Source organism: Hyla sarda, unplaced genomic scaffold (genome assembly GCF_029499605.1).
Source record: "Hyla sarda isolate aHylSar1 unplaced genomic scaffold, aHylSar1.hap1 scaffold_78, whole genome shotgun sequence".
In the NCBI taxonomy this organism is placed as follows: Eukaryota; Metazoa; Chordata; class Amphibia; order Anura; family Hylidae; genus Hyla; species Hyla sarda.
Window position 1 is genome coordinate 336839 of NW_026610803.1, and position 21537 is coordinate 358375.

Genomic DNA, 21537 nt, shown 5'->3' on the forward strand with positions numbered 1-21537 from the left:
ATATATATATATATATATATTTATTTATTTATATTTATCCACACAAAAAAAAGAGGAATACGTCTGTGCCCCAATGCCTGTGGCTGTAGGGCTGTTTTTTTATTCCCAGTCTGTCCCTGAATACAGTAGTGAGAATATAGCCGGATAGCTGTCCGGGCTGCACAGGGCCCATAGACAGCACATAACACTTAATATGGATCTTCTAGGACCTTTGGTGACGTCATCAGGACTCTAAGCCAATAGGAGTCATGCCAGGTCTTGGAAGATACATAGTAAGTCTGTGTATGCTGTCTATGGGTTTAACAAACATAGAAGATGAGAGTAGAAGATAAGGGGAAAGGATGGGGGGGCCATGGGGAGCAGTGTATAGTTATACCTTAGAAATGGGGAGTAGAGGTGTGATTTAATATTTTAACCACTCGGGACACAGTCGGGTTTTATTTTTGCATTTTCGTTTTTTCCTCCTCATCTTCTGAGAGTCATACCTCTTAAATTTCCATCCACAGACTCATATAAGGGTTGTTTTTTGCGTAACCAATTGTACTTTGTAATGACATCACTCATTTTACCATAAAACGTACAGTGAACCCAAAAAATTATTATTTTGCGGGAAAATTTTGGGGGGTCTAATTTTTAAGCAGTACACTTTACATTAAAAAGTCCATATTTTCTTTATTCCGTAGGTCAATATGATTAAAATGATACCCATGGGTACATGCTTTACTATTATTGTACTGGTTTAAAAAAAAAAAAAAAAAAAAGTCTTTTTAACAAAATCAGTATGTAAAATTGCTCTATTCTAACCACGGTTATCTGTAGTTTTTATTGGTTTCACTTTTGCGTATATGTGACTTTTTGAATACTTTTTATTTTATTTACTGAAATAAATGATGTGACCAAAAAGCAGCAATTTGAGGTTTCTTGTTTCTTTACTTATACACCGTTCACTGTACAGGATCATTAACATTATATATTATTTTAATCGGGCACCAAAAGCCAGAAGAAGACCAGGACCGGAGGACGGGGTTGCGGTATTGGTGGCACCAGGGGAGTGGTGAAAGTTTAGTTAAAGTTTATTATTTTTATTCTCGGACATAGTGGTTGAATTTTTATTTACTGAAGTTCTCCTTCAGGGTACGTTCACATGCTCGTAACTAGCAGCCGGTTTCCCACTGCAGAAAAACCTGTTATGCTACCGTTCATTTTAACGGGTCTGCAAATCTGCCACTATTATGGACTGTCCATGTGCCCAAACAAGTGCATGGTAGCGTAACTTGCTGTGGAAACTTACTGCTAGTTACAAACGTGTGAACGTTCTCTTAAACAGAGAAAATATTTACAATAGATCTTAGATTTGGACCCTGATACGTTTGTGTTATGGTCTTTGATGCTTTTCCCCTCATTGGGATCTCAGGCCATATTCACATGGTGCCTGATCAGGAACCTAGTGCTGTGTATTCTGCATCACAAAACAGAGGAAACCAGGAAACTCTTTGGTCATGCAATTCAGAGGCCCCATATTTCATTGTGCCCAGGGCCACACTTAGTCTCAAACCAGCTCTGCCCCTATGGTGCCAGAACAGCAAAAAAAAAAGCCCCTCATGGCACTCTATTTGGGAAACAACACCCCTCAAGGAATGCAACAAGGGGTACAGTGAGCCTTTACACCCCACAGGTGTCTGACAAATTTCCGCTAAAGTTGAACGAACGTGAAAAAAAAATGTGGTTGTTTTCACAAATGCTGGTGTTACCCCAAATTTTTACAAAGGGTAATAGGAGAAAAACAGTGCGCTGGGCTTTGTAACAGTGGGCTGTGCAAATGAAAAATTACATTTTTCATTTTCACGGACCCCTTTAGCAAAAATCTGTCAGACACTTGTAGGGTGTAAATTCTCAATGCACCCCTTGTTACATTCCTTGAGGGGTGTAGTTTCCAAAACGGGGTCACATGTGGGGGTGGGGTCCACTGTTCTGGCACCATCGGGGCTTTGTAAACACACATGGCCTTCATTCTCTCTCCAAAAGCCCAATGGCGCTCCTTCTCTTCTGAGCATTGTAGTGCGCCCGAAGAGCACTTTATGTCCACATATGGGGTATTTATATGCTCAGAAGAAATGGTGTTACAAATTGTGGGGGGCTTTTTTCCTATTACCCCTTGTGAAAATGGAAAATTTGGGACAAACACCAGCATTTTAGTGAAAAAATAACAAAATTTCATTTTCCTGTCCAACTTTAACGAAATTTCGTCAAACACCTATGGGGTGTTAAGGCTCCCTATACCCCTTGTTACGTTCCGTGAGAGGGGTAGTTTCCAAAATGGGGTCACGCTGGGCATGCTGGGAGTTGTAGTTTTGAAACTCCTAGAAGCAGCGATCTTCACTGCTGCCTCTGACGCCGACGCCGACGGAATTACCATGCGGAATCGTGCGTTGGAATTCCACAGGGAGATTCCACAGCAGCAGAGTCCTATTGATTTCAATGGGATTCTGCTGCGCTGTTCACATAGCAGAAATTCAAATTATGGTGTCCTTTGAAAGAATAGACATTGCATTGCCATCAATGTGAAGGCGCATTTCCCAGCGGTTCTAGCGCTGGCATGTTCTGCTGGCCCCCCCGCAGTCAGATGTCCGCACGCAGATTTTCTGAGTGGACATTCCCCCGTGCGAACATGGCCTGAGATATCTGCTTTTTGTTTAAATCAATTTCTGATTTTGGCCAAAAAACTACCAAAAAAAAAAAAAAAACTAGACACGAGAACTTAAAGGGATAATCCTGTGGAAAACTTTATTTTTTTTTTTAAATCAACTGGTGCCAGAAAGTTAAACAGATTTGTAAATTACTTCTATTAAAAAATCTTAATCCTTCCAGTACTTTTTAGGGGCTATATACTACAGAGGAAATGCATTACTTTGTAGATTTCTCTGATGTCATGACCACAGTGCTCTCTGCTGACCTCTGCTGTCCATTTTAGGAACTGACCAGAGCAGGAGAAAATCCCCATAGCAAACATATGTTGCTCAGGACAGTTCCCAAAATGGACAGCAGAGGTCAGCAGAGAGCACTGTGGCCATAACATCAGAGAAATCTACAAAGTAAAGCCCCTAAAAACTACCGGAAGGATTAAGATTTTTTAATAGAAGTAATTTACAAATCTGTTTAACTTTCTGGCACCAGTTGATGAAAAAAAAAAAGTTTTCCACGGGGGTACCCCTTTAACCAAAAAGTATCAGGCCAAAATTAATAAAGAATTATTACACCAAGCTGCTATTATGAACAAAGAAAATAACACCTACCTCCAACTCCTTAAAGTAGATGCAACTCCGAGCCCATTCCACTATGGAGAAGAGGGTCTGATCGGCCATCTTGCACATTAGGCCGAACATGCTAATTTTCTCATGTCGGCTCTTGTTCTGTTCCTGCTGTAGGCAAGACAATATCCTTGCCTTCACTTGAGGCTCATCGGGCTCTAGCTGTAATAGCTTAAGGATCACTTCAGGTATGTCTGGTGGAGAAGTGCTTGTATAGGTCTCAGTATATACATAAGGTCCTGCAGGTGCTGGCTCATGCATGTTTGTGTAGTGGTCTGAGTATTCAGATTTGATGGCACGGCTCTGGAATGAAGAATAGTGATAGCCGGACAAAGGGGTATGGTTAGGCATTGTCATTCCCAGTGGGGGAGCTCCATATGGGCTTCTATCATACTCAACAGGTGTCATTGGAGCTGGGTTTGATGGCCCATTTTTAGATACAGGATGAATGGTATGGATGTTGCTGGGGATGGTGTAGTCACTTTGAGCTGGGGACACAATCTGTGGAACAGTTTCCAGCTTAATACCATTAGCACGTATCAGAGCTTTTTTCTGCTGCTTTAAGGCACGATCCCGTTTATACATGGGCCCAAACTTGTTGCGCCCTCCCCGCATTCGGTCAGCACGAACAGCTGTCGGAAGATAAGAACATAAATTGCCAGTATTATAAAGAAATCCTTGCCAACCAATACAGAAGCATATCAACTCTTTAATCACATTGATGCCATAGGGGAGATTTATCATGCTATCTTATGGTAAGATTCTCTTTGTTGCCCAGAATAACCAACGTGTGATCAGCTTTAAACTCTCATGTTGTTAAATGAAATCTGAGCTCTACTTGGTTGCTATGGGCAACAAAGATAATCTTTTTTTTTTTTTTTTCATATTAAGATGTCATGCAGAATCCCTGCTCTAGGAAAAGCTGAATTGTATTAGCACACAGTCATTGCATTTCAGGCTTGTGCTGGACCTTCCACCAGGTCATGCACTGACCTGACTAAAGTCGCCACGCCCCCTCCCATAGACTTGCACTGAGGGGGCGTTGCGTGACATCACGAGGGGCATGACCATGATGCCACAACCCCCAAAGCCCGCACCCAACGTTCGGAACAAAATGTTCCGGATGCTGGGGCAGTGGAGTACCCCTTTAAATGCATTGTCTATGTTTATTTACAAGAAAAGTTGGGAAGATTCAAAACACCCCATTAGTATTTTACAGTATACAACACCATCCCTAGAGTTCAGCACTGCATCCTCATATTACATTATGATTTTGGCTATGAGAAATATCGAGGAAGGACCTGGAAGCTGCCACCATTCTTGTATCTGAGACACACTTTGGTGAATACAATACCTTTACTTTGCCACGTCCAAAAAAAAAAAAAGTCCCATTTACAAAGAGTATTTTTTGGGCTATAGCAATTGCTAAAATCTTTAAGCTTTTTTCATGTAAAAAATGTTTTTTTTTTTATAACTTGCTCAACTCAGCTTTCCACAGGAGGGAAATGGTCTGTAAAAGAATCACAACTACACATCAACTGTCTAGAACTTATGGCTGGTTCTTTCGCACTCAAGAGGCTTGCGAAGGACAGACTGAACTGTTGCATTCTGTTAAGGATGGAAAACATCTCAGCGGTTCAATATGTGAACAGACTGGGAGGTACAAAGTCAAAACTTCTGGTGGAAATCTCAAAAGAGTTTTGGCATTTCTGCCTGAACAAAAACGTAATTTTGAAAGCCAAATATCTGCTCTGTCTTTCCAATTCGGTGGAGGATTAAAACTCTGGTTTCTTAACAGATTCCAACAACTGGAAATTGGACCCGATCAGTTTTCAATACATCAACACTCTTTGGGATCCATTATATTTAAACCTCTTTGCATCAAGACTAAACCGCCAACTTCAGCGATTTTTCAGTTGGAGACCAGATCCAGAAGCATCAGGACTAGATGTGTTTCTTGAAATCTGGCCCCCTCAGACTCTACACTTTTCCTCCCTTTGCAATGATCTCTAGAGTACTTTTACAAACCCTGAACCAGAAATCCACTCTAGTTCTTATCACCCCATGGGGGCCAACACAAATCATGGTTCCCTCAGATTTTGGGAATGACAATAGACTTTCTAAGAATCTTACCATCTTACCATCATCTTCTTCAAGATCCTTCAGGGAATCCTCACCCTCTGATCATCTTGGGACAATTGTCCCTAGTGACTCGGTTAATATCAGGACAACAGAACCTGATTCAGAATATTTTCTATCTACTAGAAACATCTTGGCAAAAGCCTGGGCTCCGTGTACCAGAAATGCTTACCGATCAGCCTGGAAAATTTGGGCACATTGGTGCACACAACGGAATGTGGATCCCGTTCATGTCCCTATAGCTCACATTTTAAACTTTCTTTCTGATTATTCTTTCTGTAGGTCCATACGATTAAAATGATACCCTACTTATATAGGTTTGATTTTGTCGTACTTCTGTAAAAAATCATAACTACATGCAGAAAAATGTATACGTTTAAAATTGTCATATTCTGACCCCTATAACTTTTTTATTTTATCGCTTATGAAGTTTTTAGCAGTACCATTTTTGTATTGATCGGACTTTTTGATCGCTTTTTATAAATTTTTTCATGATATAAAGTGACCAAAAATACTTTATTTTGGACATTGGAATTTTTTTTGCGCATACGCCATTGACCGTGCGGTTTAATTAATTATATATTTTTATAGTTCAGACATTTACGCATGCGGCGATACCACATATGTTTATATTTATTTTTATTTACATGTATTTTTTATGGGAAAAGGGGGGTGATTCAAACTTTTATTAGGGAAAGGGTTAAATGACATTTATTAACTTTTTTTTTTTGACACTTTTTTTTTTTGCAGTGTTATAGCTCCCATAGGGGGCTATAACATTGCACACACTGATCTTATAGCCTGTTCACTGCAAAGCCATAGCTTTGCATTGATCAGTGTTATCAGTGGTCGATTGCTCAAGCCTCCATCTCAGGCTTGGAGCAATCAATCGCCAAAGGGACATGCCGGAGGAAGGTAAGAGGACCTCCGTTCGTGTTACAGCTGATTGGGACACCGTATTTTCAATGCGGTGGTCCCGATCAGCCCCACTGAGCAGCCGGGCAGCTTTCACTTTCGTTTTAGATGCGGCGTTTAACTTTGAATGCCGCGTCTAAAGGGTTAATAGCACGCGGCACCGCGATCGCTGCCGCGCGTTATTAGCCCCGGCTTCAGATACATACTGGGACCGACCCGATATGACGCGGGGGTTATATCGCGGGAGCCGGAAAAGGACGTAAATATACATCCTTGGTCGCTAAGGGGTTAAAGACAGGAGGCAAATATTATCCCACCCATTTGCCAACCCAGTATATTGTATTATTATTTTATATATTTTATATTTGTCAGCCTTCTAAAAGCCTGTTGATGGGACAGAAACATCAAAAGGTCTTCAAAATCCTCTTCTTCATTTTGAAAAGTTATATTCTACACTGATCGGTTATTTCTACCTTACAATGAAAGAGGAAGTTTTATTAGAAGAGACTCATTATATCACCTCTGCTACATGTTGATTGGTTATCATACTCATCTACATATGTGACATCATCCTGATTGCTTTTTTCTTTTCATCTGTTTGATTAACTATTGCTGCTCTGAAGTAGTAAATGATACATTTAAGCCTAATATCTGCCTCCTGTCTTTAATAAAATCCATATTTTCCAGCACCAAGGCTAGGAAAATCTCCAATTTTAGATTAAAGGGGTACTACGGTGCTTAGACATCATATCCCCTATCCCCAGGATCATGCACGCGACACCCCGTTTGTAATCAGTCCCCGGAGCGTGTTCGCTGCGGGACTGATTACCGGCGACTACAGGGCAGGCGGCGTGTGATGTCACGCCCCCGTGTGATGTCACGCTGTGCCCCTCAATGCAAGCCTATGGGAGGGGGCATGATAGCTGTCACGCCCCCTCCCATAGGCTTGCATTGAGGGGTCGGAGCGTGACATCACACAGGGCGGGGGGTGACGTCACACGCCGCCCACTCTGTAGTCGCCGGTAATCAGTCCCGGAGCGACAGACATCAGGACCATGGAAATTCCGGTACCTGATAGTGAGTGATAGATGTCCCTAAATAGCCCACTGTAGATGATAAAATAAATAGGGTGTATCAATAGTTAAGAAGGACAACCAGAGATTGGGGGAGAAGAGATCTGGATTTAGAAAGATATTTGCCATGGTTCCGATGGGCATAGTAATCCAGCCTTTGCTACGAGGACGCCGTTGTCCACGATCACGGCGCCCAGCTTTTTAAATGCACAGGGAAGCCGGATAGACACGTTACTCCCGGAACCGTGGAAGGCAGTACGCGTTCCACTGTGACGTCACATCCTGGGTTGCACCGATGCCTAGGAATATAAGGAAGATATGGCGCGTCAATTCCAGGAGTATGGAACGCAGTATGCGTTCCGCAGTGACGTAATTTCCTGGATTTCACCGATGTAGGGAAGAGACATGTGATATAGGATTAGGTGGTCACTAAGGTGAAACACAAATGCGCTCCAAATCAGCAAAAAGCCTATTATAAAGTTAATAATAAGATAGACAGCATAAGATAGACATAAATATTGATAAACTGCCTCAGGAACAGACAGCCATGGGATGATCAGGTGGAGAATCCCCAAAACAATTTGTTTTGGGGATTCTCCACCAGATTAACCGATGCCTGTCTATTCCTGAGGCAGTTTATCCATATTTACCTCAACATCTATTTGCATAACCAAAAGGGTCTCGCCCCACGGATTTAATCAATAGGGGTAAGCAGCATTTAAATGGATAGAACTGTGTTGGTATTGGAGCAAAACGATTAAACAAACTGTATTTCTTTTTGCAGTTTTTTCCTACCATCCGGCATTACTTTATTGAAGTCCTACTGAAATTTCATGTTTATTTACGGATTCAAGCATATCTGCTTTGTGACCTTATGCATTTTATGTGGTTACATTATCCTAAATATTAACAATCTGCATTAGCATGAGAGTTTATCTAACTCTATGCAGCCATACTAATATATATGACATGAAAATATTTTGTTTTGTCTATGTTGCTTGCTCTGTGTGATGGATTATTGACCCTAGACTGACACAGACCCCTAAAACTAAGTCTAATCTTTGACAGACATCCAATGACCTGTTCTTCTATCATTACGTTTTTGTTTTCATCTTTATAAGTGCATCTTTGGAACCATTGTGTTCATGTTGCTCACTATCATGCTGTATTTGTAATTAGCAAGTTTTGCTGTGTACTATTGTGATCTCCTCTTATCCCTGATGAGCCCTCTAAATTCGGGCATGAAACACGTTGGCAAGAGAGGCTTTGCCATTACACTGTACATTATTTCTGTATTCCCTTACCCCCTTTCCACACATAGTGATTAGGAGATTGTTATTTTGTTAGGGCTGTTAGGTTAGAGACTCACCCGTACCCCTTTCCCTCCCCACCCTATTGGTATTTATGCATTTTTTAATGTCAAGGAAGTAAAAGTTATGTTTTATGATTGAGCCTCATTGGTGATTTCTTGTTGGATTTCTCTAAATGCATAAGTAGTTATCTCTCATATACCATCCCTCTCTACCAAGATACAGAGCCATCCACTGTCAAGGATATGAATAAAAAATACTTGCTGGCCTTACAAACAATGTGTCTAAATGTATCCAACTAAATATTTCTTAAATATGAGCGTAAAGGGAACAACATTGAAACAAACTTTGTTAAAATGCAATGTGATATATTTTTTTATATAATAAAAGGAATGCGACAGCTATATATATATAAAGAAAACTGACAAAGAGCTGTGTGGGAAGGGATCTAATGGTCTGACATCCAAGCATTGCCAATCACTATACAATTCTGCATTGAAAACTGCACAGAAACCATAGTACCTAGAAAGTAAAAAATTTGTAATGTGTATTGATAGTAGTACTGTTTCATAATGGCTTATGATGGTAAACATACATACTAGCGTACAGTTGGCTGGGCTACCAGATTGTTAGGCACCACAAAGTCAAGTTTTGTGAGGTGTTTTTGCTATGCAGTGATTAGTACCTACCCAAAGTTGTCCAAAGAATAATAATTTGTGAACCAGTAACAGAGTCATGGGCACCCAAGGCTTATTGATTTGTATGGGGAGTGAAGGCTTGCTCGTACTGGTCCCACAGAAAATCTACTACAGCACAAATGACTGAAAAAAAAGTTATTGCTGGCTACGATAGAAAGGTCATATCACTAGACATGTGCAGAATTTCGTTTTTTTCGTTTTGTTCATTTTCCTTTTTTAAAAATTTTCGGTTCTGTGAATATTCGGAATGCTGTACATTCGTCATATTCGGTCTTTGGATGCATCCGCAAATTTTTTTTTCGTTTTCGGATGCATTCGTTTAAAAAACGGATGCATTCGTTAAAAACAAAGAATGCATTCATTAATTCTGATTTTTGGTTCTGCACATGTCTAGCAATCCCTCAACATACGATGGTAATTGGTATGTTGAGGGATTTGTGCAATGTAAAAAAGTAAAGTCCTACTCACCTGTCCCCGCTGCTCCCGATGGTGTCCCCTGGCCTCCGCTGGGCTCTCCTAGTCCTCTTCAGTACTCCGCTGGGCTCTGCTGGGCTCTCCTGGTCTTCTCCGGTCCTCCGTTGTCTGCCGCAAGGCCTTACTGGGCCTCCGTAGCGACTTCATCACGTCACTGCCGCACGCCGTTCCTATTGGATGACGGGACGGCGTGCGTGACGGCATCATAACGACGTCAGAAGGAGACCCGTATGAAGGCCCAGGACCCACCGGAGGAAGGCCCGGAGCAGCGCGGAAAGGTGAGTGAACCTGCCCGGGCTGCTTCAACTGCTATCCGGCAGCAGCTTAAGCATTATGCGCTGCCGGATAGCAGTTGATGCATGGCCCCGACATTCGGTATACTGATAACAAATGCATTCGTTGTTCGTTAACATGCATATTCGTTATACGTTAGTTAACGAATGCATTCGTTAACTGTATATTCGTATGCTTTTTCGGGATTTTGTCTTTTTTTTTCGTGCATTCTTTTCGTAACGAACATCTGAAAACGGGAAAATTTGTTTTGTTCCGTGTTCGTTACGAAACGAATTGCACATGTCTACATATCACAGAGTTTATCAGGGCTTGCTACATGCCCATGCTCACCCATTCCACGTCAATAGTGCATACACTGGGCAAGTGAGCATCAGAGCTGGACCATGGAGCAGTAGAAAAAGAAGCCTGATATAACGGATTACATTTTTCTGTACATCATGTGGATAGCCAAGATGCACTAGAGGAAGAAGACAAGTTGACAAAGGCATTTGACACATACCACCTACCTAAACATTGTTGTAGTGTACGAACACCCCTTCATGGCATTTGGATTCCCTAATAGCATTGGCTTCCATCACTAACATATTTTTGCCCCCAGCCACTCTGCATGCAAAAAATATTCAGAAAAGCTTTGAGGAAGGTAACAAAAGCTAAGTTCAGACTGAGGAATCTCTGGCTGAAATATTCAATATATATTGAATCAGGCAGCACAAGGACCACGTGGACAGTGAACCATGCGCCGCTCCCAAAAACTACAATGGATTTAACGTGATGTTCTGCCAATAAAATGAGCAAGATGAGCGGGATATCAGCAGCTGAAATTCTGTAGTGTGCACGTTGCAGCGGAATCCCATTGATTTGCAGTAGGACTCTGCTGCACCCGAATTTCTGACCATAATTTCTAAGTGGAATTATGTTTGGAAATTCCCTAGTCTTTACTCAGAGTTCAAGGTGGTGACTTTGTCTACAAATTCCCCAGATCTTGATCCAATCAAGCATCTTTGTGATGTGCAGCAAAAAAACATGCTTGATCCTTAAAGGCCACACCTCACAACCTACAGGACTTGCCCTACGGGTACTCTGCCCATAGAGATCTTATCCCCTTTGCATAGGGGACAAGATGTCCGAATGCGGGGGTCCAGCTGCTGGGACCCCCCCCCCCCCCCTCCCGCAATCTCTGTTCAGTCACCCAACATTCTGAACATTATGTTCAGAACACTGGGTTCGGGCGGCTGTGGTCGTGACGTCACCACAGCCGCCCAAACTAAGCGCTCTAAACATAACCAGCAATAAGACATCCTTTGGATAGGGGATAAGATGTCTATACACGGGGTACACCTTTAAAGCATGTACTTCTAATGTCTTGCTACCAGATACCACAGGACACCTTCAGAAGGTCTTGTGGAACTATTCTGGTGGCACAAGGAGACTTACACAAAATTAGGCAGATGGTTTTAACCCAATGATGTACATACCAATTATAAGGTATGGAATCACTAAGCATTCCTTAAGTGTGGTTGCTTGAACTGATCATTTATGGTAAATTTAAGATATACACTGCTCAAAAAAAAAAAAGGGGGGGAACACTAAGATAACACATACTTTCATCTATACATAGTTTAATGTGCTGACAACAAAATCACACAAAAATTATCAATGGAAATCAAATTTATCAACCCATGGAGGTCTGGATATGGAGTCACACTCAAAATCAAAGTGGAAAACCACACTACAGACTGATCCAACTTTGATGTAATGTCCTTAAAACAAGTCACAATGAGGCTCAGTAGTGTGTGTGGCCTCCATGTGCCCGTATGACCTCCCTACAACGCCTGGGCATGCTCCTGATGAGGTGGCGGATGGTCTCCTGAGGGATGTCCTCCCAGACCTGGACTGAACCATCTGCCAACTCCTGGACAGTCTGTGTTGCAACATGGCATTGGTGGATGGAGCGAGACATGATGTCCCAGATGGGCTCAATCGGATTCAGGTCTGGGGAATGGGCGGGTCAGTCCATAGCATCAATGACTTCCTCTTGCAGGAACTGCTGACACATTCCAGCACCATGAGGTCTAGCATTGTCTTGCATTAGGAGGAACCCAGGGCCAACCGCACCAGCATATTTCACAAGGGGTCTGAGGATCTCATCTCGGTACCTAATGCCTAATGGCAGTCAAGCTACCTCTGGTAAGCACATGGAGGGCTGTTTGGGCCCCTGCCAAAGAAATGCGACCCCACACTATTACTGACTCACCGCCAAACAGGTAATGCTACCTGCGTCTCCAGACTCACATGTGCTCAGTGTGAACCTGCTGTCATCTGTTAAGAGCACAGGGCATCAGTGGCGAAATTGCCAATCTTGGTGTTCTCTGGCAAATGCCAAACGTCCTGCACGGTGTTGGGCTGTAAGCACAACCCCCACCTGTGGACGTCGAGCCCTCATACCACCCTCATGGAGTCTGTTTCTGACCGTTTGAGTGGACACATGCACATTTGTGGCCTGCTGGAGGTCATTTTACAGGGCTCTGGCGGTGCCCCTCCTGCTCCTCCTTGCACAAAGGCAGAGGTAGCGGTCCTGCTGCAGGGTTGTTGCCCTCCTACGGACTCCTCCACGTCTCCTGATGTACTGGCCTGTCTCCTGGTAGCGCCTCCATGCTCTGCACACTAAGTTGTCAATCAGTGTTGCTTCCTGAGTGGACAGTATGATTTCACAGAAGTGTGATTGACTTAGAGTTACATTGTGTTGTTAAATTGTGTTGTTTAATTTTTTAAAGATGTGTCCTACCACACCTTTCATCTTGGCTCAACATATCCCGGGATGCATGGAGCAGGTGATGACCATCTTTAAAGAAAAACATGATTTTAAAATGCTGTTGATTGATGTTTATGCTATATGTGTCTATATGTGGCCACCCAGTGGTTGTTATGTGTGTTGCACCTTGTCAAGGGATTTCCTAGCAGGTTGTATGAATGTGTATAGAATTTGTATAGAGTCATTAATAAAATTTTCCAAACTGGAAATGTAGTCACATCTGTGCATAAAGTTTGTATGGTCACCCTGTTTTTGTGTGGGTTATCTAGCACTGCAGTTTCCTCCCATATTCCAAAAATGAGCAGTGTTTATCTGGGATGGGGAAATTGGATTATGAGCCGTAGAGACTGTGTGAAAGGTGGCAGTGCTGCAGGGTATGGTGGTGCAATGAATTATAGGAAAACATGTTAAAAAACATATTGCTGTTCAAATCATTAGCCTTTAATGTAATGTATTTGGATGGGTAAACTCGGCAAAATATGCACAAGTGCGCATAAATGGGGGAACGTATAGATATACCAAAAATGTACTAAATGTAAAATTACATGAAATGTAAGATATGGTTACCCCAATATGAGACACAGCCTAGCTGTAGACTCCTGATACCAAATATATACAAAAAATAAGTGTGAAATTATTAAATACATTTTATTAAAGCAAAAGTGACATACAATAAAAACATGTAAAAAATGGAGGAAAGAACATTAAAAAGGGCGACATCACTAAATACTGAATAGTAACAAAGGTCAATGTATGACCAAAAAAAAAACTTACATAATGGAGGCTCAAAACATATGCAAGACTTAAGTAAGCAAGTGTACACAGCTGTAAACAGAGCGATCCAAAATAGACATCAGTAAAGTAAAAAGTGCTATAGCTATGGGGTTTATAGAGAAAAACAAAGCGAGACAGGCATGCAAAATACCAACCAGAGTGGAGCAGTAGCACAAGTCCAGGGGTGGCGGCATTTGGTTGGTATTTTGCATGCCTGTCTCGCTTTGTTTTTCTCTATAAACCCCAAAGCTATAGCACTTTTTACTTTACTGATGTCTATTTTGGATCGCTCTGTTTACAGCTGTGTACACTTGTTTACTTAAGTCTTGCATATGTTTTGAACCTCCATTCTGTAAGTTTTTTTTTGTGATATATTGACCTTTGTTACTATTCAGTAGTCCCGGAGATGTCGCCCTTTTTGATGTCCGTTCTTCCATTATTTATATTTTTATTGCATGTCTCTTTTGCTTAAATAAAATGTGACGTATTTTTTCCCGTATAAGACGCACTTATTCTTCCTCAAAACTGGGGGGGAAAAGTTGGTGCGTCTTATACGGCGAATACACACCTATCGCGGCGGTCCCTGCGGCCATCAACGGCCGGGACCTGCGGCTAATACAGGACATCACCGATCGCGGTGATGCCCTGTATTAACCCTTCAGATGCGGCGATCAAAGCTGACCACCGGGTCTGAAGTGAAAATAACACGGCTCGGGCTGTCCCGGACCGCCGCGGTGAAATCGTGGCGTCCCGAACAGCTTACAGGACACCGGGAGGGACCCTACCTGCCTCCTCGGTGTCTGCTCCGTGCCGGGATCCCCTGCATGGCCGGCGCTCTCCTTCGTCGTCATCATGTGCGTAGCGACGTCATGGCGGCGACGGAGAGCGAGGATACCGGGCAGCAGAGACATTCCGGAGCGACGAGGACACGTGAGTACTACCTCAGCCAGCGGCTGTCCGGGCATGCTGGGAGTTGTAGTTTTGCAACATCTGAAGGTCCGCATGTTGAAGATCACTGTCCTATACTTTACATTGTATTTGGTTCAGAATCTTTATAGGGTTTAACGAAAACTCATAGGGTTTAATGAAAACTGTTTTCTTGAAGAGACAATTACTTAAAGCATCTATGTCTTAGCTTGTGAATAGAGGGGTCCTTTAGGACTTGAGGCATGCCTATCATTTTGAAACATTTTTGAAAACCTGCATGAGTTTGGTAGATTAACCCTTCAGAGTGAAGGGAAGGTGATTTCAGGGGGTAACATCAGAGCTGGGCCATACTTGTATGGCCAATCACAGCACAGCACCTACTCCTTTCTACTATTGGCATAGCATAAAACTAATGAAAGTCGATGTAGAGGTTGCAGAGAGCCCAGCCTCAGCGCAGGATCGCCGGAAATTGAATGAGATTTTTGTTACATTTTTTTTAGAGGATATATCTAGAGGCACAACCTATTGGGGGCCACTATCTATTGGGGACACTATCTATTAGAGTTTGTTATCTACTGGAGGTAACTATCTACTGGGGGCATTACCTACCAGGGGGCATTTCCTACTACCTACTGGGGGCATTACTTACATGGGGGGCGCTACTTATGGGGGACAATACCTACTACCTTCCTACTGTTGACATTACCTACTACCTACCTACTGGTGACATTACCTACTACCTACCTACTGGGGACTTACCTACTACCTACCTACTGGGGGCATTACCTACCACCTACCTACTTGGGCATAACCTACTACCTACCTACTGGGGTCATTACCTACTACCAACCTACTGGGGCATTACCTACTACCTACCTACTGGGACATAACCTACTAGCTACCTACTGGGAGCATTACATGCAACCTATCTGGGGGCATTACCTACTACCAACCTAATGGGGGCATTACCTACCTGGGAGCATTACTGGAGGGGCATTACCTACCTACCAATTGGTGGCTTCTTCCTTATAGGGGATTCCTTATCTACCTACTGGGGGGCATTACCTAATAGGGGAAGAGAAATTACCTACCCACCACCACTCAATCCCCCAACCCTTACCCCCAACACACTTACCTACTCCCTCATACTGTGCACGGCACAAAGGGAGGTTATTTGGGGCACTGTGCGTAGGGAACAGGTGGGGAATGTTCTGGAAAAGCGTGGAGCATAATATGTTTGTTGTCTGGCAGATTCTGTGGTGATGAGTCTTGGTTGGTAAAAGACCTCATGACGGTGGAAGCAAGACAAAGAACAAAAGAAAAGAGAACGACTCCAAGAAGACACCTCCTGGGGGCAGAATCGGGGGTGGCCATGGGGGGTGGGGTTCTCCAGGCAGGCATTGACCTGTGTAAGGGGCCCCAAAATTTCTGATGGCAGCCCTGGATAGTATGTGGAGGAAGGAGGGGTGACTGATGCGCTGGCTTTGCATGGTGCTATGCAAGAAGAAAGAGACAGTAGCACAGCAAGGAAGGGGTCAAACTGAACAAGTGCTGAAAAAGAAGTCATGATTTACCTTTCAAGGACAGTGAGGATCCTCTCAAAGATGGAGACAGGCTCACAGAGGGTTGGTACACAACCCAGGCCTGCTTTCTCACTCCTCTGCACAAAGCAGTAGCTAAGCCCTGCCCCCACTTCTGTTTTGTCCTGGTCTGTCACTAGAAATGGAATTTCCCTAACAAAAGGCAGAGGACAGCAGATTGCAGAGAAGTAACATCCAGGGGCCACGAGTTTAGAGCTTTTTCTGGGGTAAGGAGTCATTTTTGAGTGATTTATAAATGTTACTGATCACATGTTTGAAGCAAAAATGATCATTTAAATATTAATCGTCAGTTCTTGATAAGGGCATCAATAATTATCTGGTTTGTCCAATCTCCGGAACCCCTACACAATAAAAATACAAAAGGCTGTGGTACTACTACAAGTCACACACCCCTTTGCTTTTTACACATGCTCCATCCCATATACACTGTTGCTAGATACTGCAGCTCAATCCTATCGCACTTGTACATAAGACACCAAAAATTGATGATCTAACTTTAAAGAAGAAGTCCCATGCCTAGAAGTACATAAAAATGTATCCCCTATCAACAGGATAGGGGATAAGTTTTAGATCACGGGGGGTCCGATCACTGTGGCCCCCCTGCGTGATCTCTTGTAGGGGGCCCTGCTCTCCCCTACAGCGGCGCATCACGGCCTCTGCCCAAAGCGGGGAGCGCCACGTCCCCTCAATATATCTCTATGGGAGAGCCGAAAATAGCCTCTCCCATAGAGATATATAGAGGGGGCGTGGCTTGGAGGGGGTTATGAGGGGGTTATGACGCGCCACTCATTCGGACCCCTGCAATCCAAAACTTTAACCCTATCCTGTGAATAGGGGATAGGTTTTTCTGTACTTCAAGGCATGGGACTTCTCTTTTAAGATAGACCACCAATATTATTGTGTTGCATTACTCATTTATATATATATAATTAAAATAAACTGTATCTGTCTGTTCAATAAAACATGGCCAGATCCCCTATAACTAGTGATGCTAAGAATAGAATAAAATAATGTTCTGCAATGAATCTACATTACATTAGGAAATAAACAAAAGGTTAACCAAAGAATTTGGCAACTCATGTTAACTATTAGTGGGAAAAATTGAAGCAGCTGCCTTAGTGTACATTCAAGAATGTGTCTTCTTGTGTGGGAGTCTTACATTGCTCTGCCAAACTTTGCAGAAAAAACTTCCTATATCTTTTACATCCTAGAAAGAGGGGAAGTTAAGTTGGATAACACCGGGACTGAAGATTCTATTCTAGAACAGCCGCACAGGAAGAGGAGAGACCTCAGAGCAAAGGACGGGAATGTAATTACTGTAAATCCGCCATAAAATGAAGCAAGCTATTCAGCAATAATCGGTATATGTTTCATAATGCACTGTCTCTGCTTTTAAGTTATCTAAGCAGTTGCTTGGAGTCAGTTCATTTTCCAAATAACAAACTATCTTTGGATAGGCTAAAACTGCATCTCATAAGACTCTCTCTAGTAAAAGTTACAAGATATAGGATTTATGTCACCGATCTATCACTTGCTGCACTTAGATAGGCAGAGGCAGAGATAAGATCCTCTACAGAGCTAAAGGCATGGTGGGAAATGTAGGCTCCATTACGAGAACCATATCAGAGGATAAATAGGAATCAAGATGGCAGACAACCTACGCATGTTACATCATCTAAAATGGTATACACAAGGTATACTGAACACCTTCAGTCTCTAAAGCATGATTGCTGTTGATTGGACATAATTCCTCCTTTGCTACGTTTCCCAAGTCCCCATTCCCACCAATCCTTAAAGTCCTTTTTTTTTTTTAATACTTTCCAATTCCCTTTACTTTTACCCCATTTAGAGATATACAGTGTTCAATGTAAAGCCCAAAAGTCCCCTAATCTGCTGTAGGGTGAAATGCTAATTTACAGTTGGGGGTCTGCACAATCATAAAAGTCCTCGATCCTGGGGTACAGTATGGTGTGGTGTCTGGGTGTTGGTGTAACCATGCTGGTATGTGCAAAGAACTCAATTCAGACATCGGAAGAAACTTAAAAACTAGAGTTTGTATTGTATACAGTTCGCTTTAAAAGCAGAAATACAGTAAGAAAGAGGCACCCCTGGAGTTGCTATAGGAGATACACAGTCCACTTAAAGTAAACTCTACTGTGGAGGTCTTCACACCTTGGCTAACTGTGGTGAATTACGTAGAAGGCTTTTAGTCGCTAATAGCTGCATTACAATTACCTATCGCATGTGAGTAGTAAGCTATGCAGCACTGACTCCAGCCAGAAGCCCACAAAGAGTCCAGTGATGGCAGAAGACCTCTTGTACATCTCTTTATCTCTACTGGCTTTATACTCTCTCAGAGTGGACTGGAGACAGCTCTTGGGTAATACACCTCCTAACTTCCACATGTGCCGTAATTCATCATGACCAACTCAGAGCTTATTTAACTTGGTAGCAACTTGAAACAGGAAACTTCTCTGGCAGAGCCAGGGCTAAGCTGACGTACTTCTGGTCTACTCATCAGCTGCAGAGCTGAGAGACACCCTCACACTTCTCTGACCTGGACCTACTCTGGTCTAGCCAGGACTAAACAGTTTAGTAGTGTTGAGTGCAAATATTCGAATAATGAATTTTCATTGCGAATTTCGAAAATATTTAGAATATAGCTAAATATGTTAGTTATGACGAATATTCCTTTTTTTTATGTGTAAAAAGTGATCATCCCTCCCTACTTCCAGTTTGTGGTCCAAAGAAGGCGAATATGTGAAAATTTGTGAATATTGGCACTTCCAGAGGACACTGATCCCTCCCTTCTTTAAGCTTCTGAGCCAATGAAAAGGATGCAAATACAGTTGTCAGAGGTTAGCAACATCCCTAGCAACCAATAGGAAAGTAGTTAGTTGAAAGATATAATCATGCATGCGCATTTTGCGAATTTCATTATGAATTTCGCATGAAAGAAAAGTGAACGAATATGCGAAATTCGTGAATATAGTGAACATATATTCGTGAAATATCACAAATTCAGAAATGTACTATGTCGCTCATCACTAGTGTTGAACGTGAATATTCAAATAGCGAATTTTTACCGCGAATATTGGCACTTCGCGATTTTGGGAATATTTACAATATAGCTAAATATATTCGTAATGACAAATATTTGCTTTTTTTCACAGTACACATCACAATGATGTGTACTGTGTAAATAAAAAGTGATCATCCCTCCCTGCTTCCAGCTTGTGGTCCAAAGAAGGCGAATATGCGAAAATTCTCGAATATTGGAACTTCCAATGGACACTGATCCCTCCGTTCTTTTAGCTTGTGGGCCAATGAGAAGGATACAAATACAGTTGTCAGAGGTTAGCAACAACCCTAGCAACCAATAGGAAAGTAGTTAGCTGAAAGATATAATCACGCATGCGCATTTAGCGAATTTCATTCCGAATGTCGCATGAAAAAAAAGTGAACAAATATGCGAAATTCATATATTCGCAAAATATCATGAATTCGAATATGGCCTATGCCACTCATCACTACTCATCGCTACAGTTTAGATTGATTTCAGACCTATTGGTAAAGAAAGTTGGACTTGGAAGACTCCTGAGAACATTCTAGTAGCAGCTAGTAGACAGATACCGGCATATTGTATGTCCTGAAATCTGGTATCTTTGTATGCAGTAAGGTCCTATGGTTTTTGCGCCTTTTCTCTCTGCCATGCCATCTATACTCTCATATAGTACATTCACTGTGTTTCTTGCTGTCTTGCTTTACAGGAAAATACTTATTCTGTACTGTGGCTTTCTGTTGTGCATCTTTATTCTTGCATGGCAGGCGTCGTTTCTTCACAAATTCACAAAGAAAAGCACTTATTGGACCCCGACACCTACGACGATTTCAGCAGCTCAGACACCATGTCTAATTTGTAAAGAAATTTGAAGGCAGAAATTGTTTTCAATCCCAACAGTAAATTGATTAATTTACATTGTAAATAGGACAATTCTGGTTCTATACATAGTAAAATAATGAGAGAGGCAAGAATGAAATCTCAAGAGCAAAACAAAGTGTTCTTTGGCTTTTGAGTGTATATTTCGCATAGCACCACTAAATGAACTTTTAGTCACTGCAGAAGTAATTAGTATGTAGCAGAATAAGTTTTTATTCTATGTTGAACCAGTTATACTATTCAGTCTGAGACCGCAACTCGGAAATCATATTGTTTTCTTTTCAGCGCTCAAGGTCACACAACAGCGTATAGACTTTAATTAAACTGAAGCAATAACGTGAAATCCTAGTTTTTGGTAAAAGGTGTAGTTTTTATCATTAAATTAGTTGTCTCATCTGAAATCCCCTTTCAGAGCGAAGCAGCTCCCAGCAACCCCAATAATCAGCTGATTTTTGTTGCTCGGGAAGCTACAGCCTATGCGCCAGAGCTTTAAGATTTAAAGGGCCATTGCGCTCATTAGTGTAATTTACCTGTGGCTTATTGGTAAATTCCTCCACCCTCCTCATTTCCCTGTCGGATCTTTGTTGCCTTGAGCCTGAGAGAAAGCATTCCTGTTATTGCCTTGCTGTGTATCTTATCCTTTGCTCCATGACCTTGCTCCTTTGCCGCCTGCCTACTGACCATTTGCTACATTCCTGACTACACTACTGTGCTGCCTGCCCTGACCTTCTGCTATCCTTACTATGAGCTGCCTTATCCCTCCTGTGCATCGTATCTCCTCAGCCGCCTGTGTGGTCGAGCCGTGCCTGGAGTAGCAACTTGGGTGCCGCCTGCCACAGCAAGTCCATCCCGCGGCACCTTAGACTCCGCTCCCTGGTATGATTCGAGTCATCTGCCACACAGGTCCAGCGGATTCACATCCATCGGGGTTCCTGTCTTCTGAAACATGAGTGTTACAATGAGCAGACCCCATGGCGGGTCAATGAATCAGCCTGGAGGTGGCAGAAGCATAAGGAGACCATTTAGTGGCAGAAGACCAAGCCTGGAGGTGGCAGCAGCATGAGGAGACCATAGGGCCTCACAATTCCTAAGATTAAAAGATGCATTTTCAAATTTAAATTGAAGATTTTAAATAGCTAGTGCTACCATAAAAATGTTTAGGTTTGAATCGCGGCGATATTCGCATTCGTTGCAAATTTTTCATGAAATTTGTTATGAATTTGGATTTGTCACTCGTACAGCGACGGCTGTCGCATCAAGTTCCACGGCTTT

The 21537-nt window shown here is 42.4% G+C and overlaps 1 protein-coding gene across 4 annotated transcripts in view; it reads right to left on the reverse strand.

Moving 5' to 3' along the window:
- Nucleotides 1-21537, reverse strand: part of LOC130346288 (steroidogenic factor 1-like) — a 232832-nt gene that overhangs the window by 93708 nt on the left and 117587 nt on the right. For all 4 annotated transcript variants that reach the window (XM_056554527.1, XM_056554530.1, XM_056554528.1 and 1 more), the window contains one exon: nucleotides 3294-3940. In XM_056554527.1, coding sequence (XP_056410502.1) covers nucleotides 3294-3940 — 647 coding nt within the window. The remainder of the gene's footprint in view (nucleotides 1-3293; nucleotides 3941-21537) is intronic.